General features: G+C 41.6%; 1 protein-coding gene across 1 annotated transcript in view; it reads left to right on the top strand.

Annotated features, from left to right (window-relative positions):
• The window catches only part of LOC108628318 (proton-coupled amino acid transporter-like protein pathetic), an 8,465-nt gene extending 4,220 nt beyond the window's left edge, over positions 1-4,245 (top strand). The window contains exons 2-3 of the mRNA XM_026816400.1: positions 206-586; positions 1,313-4,245. Of these exons, the coding sequence (XP_026672201.1) occupies positions 206-586; positions 1,313-1,906 (975 nt within the window). The 3' untranslated portion in view covers positions 1,907-4,245. The remainder of the gene's footprint in view (positions 1-205; positions 587-1,312) is intronic.
• The last annotated feature ends 2,099 nt before the right edge of the window (positions 4,246-6,344 follow it).

Consider the following 6,344-nt stretch of genomic DNA (forward strand, 5'->3'; position numbering starts at 1 on the left):
GGGGTACCCCTTGGAAAAATGTCAGAAAAATTGAAAAATTTTTTTTTGTCGAAATATCGAAGAATGGTTCAAATAGAAGTTATAGGCACTCTAATTACCTACGGGAAAAGTGATTACCATAAGAATACATGCAAATTTCGAACGTGCAACGAAAAATTCGACTAACTTCCAAGAATCGATTGATATAGAAAAAAAGTAATGAGAGCGTCTTTCGAATATTTACAGGGCGACGATAAATTCGTTCCTAGTGATCGACCTAATAGGTTGCTGCTGCGTGTACATCGTTTTCATCTCGACGAACATTAAAGGAGTCGTCGATTATTACACGGAAACGGACCGCGACGTCCGACTGTTCATGGCAGCGTTGCTACCGCTTCTGATCATATTCTCCCTCGTGAGGAATCTCAAGTTCCTGGCGCCGTTCTCGATGGTAGCGAACGTGCTGATCGCCACCGCGATTGGTATCACGTTCTACTACATTTTCAGCGACCTGCCGGCGATGGACGGTCGCCCGAATTTCTCGAGCTGGTCTCAGCTACCTCTGTTCTTCGGCACGGCGATCTTCGCTCTCGAGGGCATCGGCGTGGTAAGTACAATCCGCTCATATTCCAATTATCCACATAAAATTCGTAGATTAAATCATTCTATGAATCCAACGCTGTTCGTCACGTTGTCACTCCGATCCGTCTTGAAGAATTCGAGCACCTCGTTGATATTCCAATCGGGCGCTGACGTAGCGGTCGAATCATGTTTAGTATTACGATCATGCGGTAAACGGTTACGGGAGTGTTGGTTAAACGCCGGGTTGAAAATTCCGATGCAACAATCGCGGTGAAATTCCTCCGTCTTATTGCGCGCTACTTAAAAGAGACCTTGGAAGATCGCAATTTTCTTTTCAATTATCCGACGATTGCACGTATATATATATGTATCCCTCGCGTTCTGCTAAAGTATCGTTTTTCGCAAATCTAATTAAACTACAAACAACTGTTACGTAATTATACAGTCAAAGCATAAATAGAACGACGATAACACATGCATAATACTGGAAAAGCCGCACGTGGCTTTATTACAATATCTATCTATGCACATAAAGAGATGAGGCAACAGACGCTAGACGTTACATAATAAACGTAGACGACGCGATTCGTTCGATTTAGCGTGTAATACGATTATGCTCGATACCATTAAGTAACAAGAGAAGCGTCGAAGCGTATCTGAGGTTTAGGGTCAACCTCTGATACACAGGACACCTAAGCTCTCGTTTCTAATTCCTACAAATCAGTTTTAAAAAGAATCTTTCTATTAACAGGTAATGCCCTTGGAGAACAACATGAAGACGCCGACGCATTTCATCGGTTGCCCGGGCGTGTTGAACACCGGCATGTTCTTCGTGGTCCTGTTGTACAGCACCGTGGGATTCTTCGGTTATTGGCGATACGGCGAGGACACGAAAGCCTCCATCACGTTGAATCTGGACCACAGCGAGATCTTGGCTCAGTCGTCAAAAGTGATGATAGCCGTGGCGATCTTCCTCACCTACGGCCTTCAATTCTACGTGCCGATGGAGATCATCTGGAAGAATTTGAAACAGTACTTCGGCTCGAAGAAGCTCTTGGGCGAATACTTTGTCCGTATATGCTTCGTGATCTTCACGGTGGGCGTAGCGATTGCTATCCCAAATCTCGGCCCGTTCATTTCTCTAGTAGGCGCCGTGTGCCTTTCTACATTGGGTCTGATGTTCCCCTCTATAATCGAGCTGGTAACCGTTTGGGAACAGGAGAACGGGCTGGGCACCTGGAACTGGAGGCTTTGGAAGAATCTGGCCATAATCATGTTCGGGGTGCTCGGTTTTCTCACCGGCACTTACGTCAGCATCCAGGAGATTCTCGAGGAGAACATATGAAGCGCCGGGTTCGAAGGAGCTGCGGTGCGACGGAATAATCGCTCAGCGCGTACCACAGATGCCGGCGTGTTCTTTGAACACCTTCCGCGTCCGCTCACGTCGAGCGGACTCGTCGGAACCCGAAGTGGGAGACGACGACGACGACCAACACCACGGAAGGGTGATGCCGCCGCCGCCGGTTAACCCGGCGCAAGAGGTCACGCGACCTAGCGAGCTCCGAACTTTCAAGCTTCGTCTCGCTCCTTCTCTCTAGTTTTCCTTTCCTTTCATCCACTGACAGCGCGACGTCCGTAACGACGACGAAAGATATCGCACAGAGACGACGGTATACGAATGATAAATACCTAATTTTTATTTTACCACTCATCCTCATTTGCCCCCTCGCGTTCGTTAGCCTTGTTTCGCAGCTGCTCAAACACAGAAGGAGTTTGCGTATCGCTCGACAGCTTCTTGATAAGAAAATCTTGTTTTATATCAACTATTATACTTAAGATCGAGGAAATTTTTATTCAAACTGCCAGGAGATCTACACGATCTCTGCAACTCGCATGCATAGGATACTAACGAAGATCTGTGCGTACTGAGAATGACAATACGTACGCAAACTTCCTTTTTTTAAATTATACAAACTCGCCCCTTTCTACTTACGGCGTAGAATATAGGCTTGACGTAAATATCTATGTAACAGTCGTCGTTACTGACGTCGCGCGGAACGCCGTACGCCAGGTGTACGAGTAAGAGTCATTAATGTCAGCCTTCTTCCAATTAAATTTTCTATCACGAGAGTCTATCATCGGAAGACCTCAATTTCGAAGGACAAATACAGAATAAATCGAAATTATTCCGAAGTCAATATTTGAGAAATCGAGTAACCACGACGGTCTTTAAAACTGGTTGAACGCGACACTAATGAATTTTACCAGACACCGACTTCGAGCGATTAACCGAGCAAAACGAGCGGCATGGCTGGGAACACCGAGACACCCACGAGACCTGGGAATCCCGAAGGGTCAAAGGGATACGTGCGAACTGCTGAGACGAGTATTAATCGAGTAACGCGTGGATGGCGAGGCGGGCCGTGCGTTGTTCTCCGTATATTATTTATTCGCTTTGCGTCGACTACGACGGAGTCCCACCATCGACTTCACGTATACAACTGCGGGACGGTTTCTCCGATTACATTTTCTCCGGGTCTTCTTAGTAGTTTACGTACGCCAGTACGTACGAGTGTAGATACATAAATTATATACTTAAGCGTCGTTTCTACCAAACGAGGGGAGGGGGGACCGAGTTTTTATTCGTTTGGCATCGACCCGTGTAACTTCCGCGACCTACGAGATACACGAGGAGGTTTCCCAGATTCGAACGTCGATCGGTTCATCGGTTTGAGATCACAATTAAAATTAGAGTCAAAGGATTTCTTCAGCTTAGTTAGATACAAAATTGCATAACTGTTTCTATCATTAAAAATTGGCAACGCCAAATTGGAAGCAATGTCGTTCGATAAAAATAGTAGATCGACGCGAGGTCTATGGAAACTGGCGATTTTGTTCCTAGTGCACGTTGCACGAAAAACGAGAATGACGATCGTAAGAGAACGTACAAAAGAACGGTGATTAATTAAGGATAGGAGACAGAAAAACTGAAACTGCGTAGGTGTGATAATATCGCGATGTACACGCTTGCTAGTCCGTAAGAAGTTTAGCGAGGAGACGTCGACGCTGGCTCGCGTCGCGTCTCCGTGCGTCAGCCCGCGAGATTAGAACGCTAATTAAATTTTTGACTGGGCAACATCGAGTCCGAATTGTCCGAAAGCTAAATAAAAACTAATAACGCATTCGGAACGAGCTCATAAAAAACAAATATATATATATATAAAAATAGTTCATATAATATACGAGCGAACGAAAATCTTGAAGGAGACTCGTCAAGATAAATCGTCCTTTTCACGAGACAATAAATGAGAAACTTTTTCAACAACGACAATACAGATTTTCTCAGAAAATAGTACAAATAATAAATGTAACGAGTAATCAGTTTCTCCTGTATTTTTCGACTCGGAATTAAATCATCGATTTTTCATTAATCAGATCTGATTTTGTGCGATCTTATTCGACTGGAGGTATATATCTTGATGAACGACCTTCGATTCGTCAGCGTTACGAGCTATTTCCATACCAGCATTCACGATCTGATGGATAACGCGAAACAATCTAGTGCCTTGGTTCTTTCGCCTTGTAGGAATCGTAGAATATAAGACTGGAATTTGTATAGTGAACGTTGTTATGTATAAATATCTCCAGTTTAATATCAAATTTATAAACCTTTGGATCCCTCGAGTTGAACGGCATTTTTATTCGATACGAAGTACATAAAAGTAAAACGAGCAACAATTTCTAATTAATTTCGATAAACCAACAACTTATTTTTCTATTCTGCTAACGAATAAAAATGCCATTTATTAAAAAGAAAAAATGGAAACTATCCTCTATTTTTTATAAAAACGGAGATATTATATAATAACAGCATAAGTAACATATTCTTTGATTAATCGAGATCGATAATTTGGATCTTGCAACGATTTCAATGACCGAGCACAATAGCGGATTTTGTATAAGAACGAAAACACGACGCAAAGTTCATACGGGAAGTAACGATGACCATCGCACAGCGTAGTTTTTCTGCCATTTTTCATGAAACATTTTGTCAAATGTAAGAGCGCGTTTAATCGAGAACAGGGTAGAAGCAGAACTGTTCCTCTTTCTTATTTTAGCCGCTGATAATAGTGACAGTCGAGTTTTGCTAAGCTTCGTCCATGTTACGCCCATTCTTTATACTCGTCCACTCATTCTTCATCGAGAATATGTATTTTCCTTTTTTGTAATGTACAACATTTTGTACAAGGAAACAAAGACACACACGGATAGTTCAGGATAGTTTAATATGACTTTACGAAACGAAGTCTTTATGTAAACGAAGGATTCTTTAGATAGAACCATAATTTATGGAGCGTATACAGACACAAGAAAATAAAGATATACATATATATGTTCCGTCACTTCTTTCTATCACTTTTTTTTTTTTTACTTCGGACTTCCACAATTGCGCGTCATCGCGCGCAGAATTCTGTTTCACGTGCGTGATCCGTGCGCATCAAATATTTTGTCAGTTGTACCAAACGTTATTATAAATATTTAATACACAACAGATCGATTTACAAGTGCATTCTCAGTTCCATAATCCTACATCCTCCATTCCATATTGTTGAATATTTTATAGACTGAATTGTTTATTAATAAATCGATTTCACTGATATTAAAATCTGTATATTGGCAACTAAGTGATTGCGAATTTTGTCGAAAGACTCACAATAAAATCAGCAATCACTTAGTTGCCAATAGTAAGAAGACAGTCCGCAATTAAAATAACAATGTCTAATAATGAATGTAAATGTACATGAGTCAGACGTCAAAGTCTCAAAAATAATTCGTACCGCCTGCTATTGCATCGGGCTATTAATAATGTAATTACGTGAACTTGAAACTAATTACAAGAAGCGACGATTTCAAAATCTCCCAATTATTACTTTATAAACCTCGATATCCTTTTTAATTATCCTTTTTTATATCAAATATTGTAAAATGGAAAAAGACTATTAGCAATGAGACGAAGTACATGAATAATATATTTGAAGTGTGATATCAGCTTTGAAATATGTTACAGCCAGAAGATTTAGCCTTCAAATGACTCTATAGGATTCTGTATACCAAGTAGAACCCGAAATTAGTCATTTGTATAAAATAATTAATGAGTCTCGATTTGGAATATACGGAAATGAACTTTGGAAACATGTAACTCCGTCATTATTCAAAACATGATATCGGCTATGCAGTATCTATGCAGAGAGCAGCCACGACAGGGCGTTCCAAGATTTTGAAACCAAGCGAAGAAGTACGAAGATTGGAATCATAAATTGTATAATGATTAATAAATTCTGATTAATAAATGAATGGAAACTAATCTTGGCATTTTTTATTTCGCGATCCTTGACCAGATGACCAATCCTAGGGGGTGGGTACTTAAAGTCAGTGATCAATTGGTCATTCCCTTTGGAATGACCCAAAAAATCTCGTCCGATTATCGATAAATGCGGGAAGAAACGAATATGCAAATTAGGAGCTGTGCCTTCTAAGAATCGGCCAATCATTTTGCGCAGACGTCATTTTGCCCAAACCGTCGATCCCCGAGAGGGTATAAGTACAGAGCCCCCGCGTTCCTCGGGTCACTCGGTCGGTGTGAACCGGTCGAGTTACCCCTTTTCCCATCCCATCGTATGCGTGTGCGGTATGAGTATGAGTATGAGTGTGTGGGTACCGGTACTAGTGTGCAGTATGCCTTCCTAAATTCCACCCTATAACGGAGCGAATTTAACTTCATC

Source organism: Ceratina calcarata, unplaced genomic scaffold (assembly GCF_001652005.2).
Source record: "Ceratina calcarata isolate Rehan_Ccalc_2016 unplaced genomic scaffold, ASM165200v1 scaffold517.2, whole genome shotgun sequence".
In the NCBI taxonomy this organism is placed as follows: domain Eukaryota; kingdom Metazoa; phylum Arthropoda; class Insecta; order Hymenoptera; family Apidae; genus Ceratina; species Ceratina calcarata.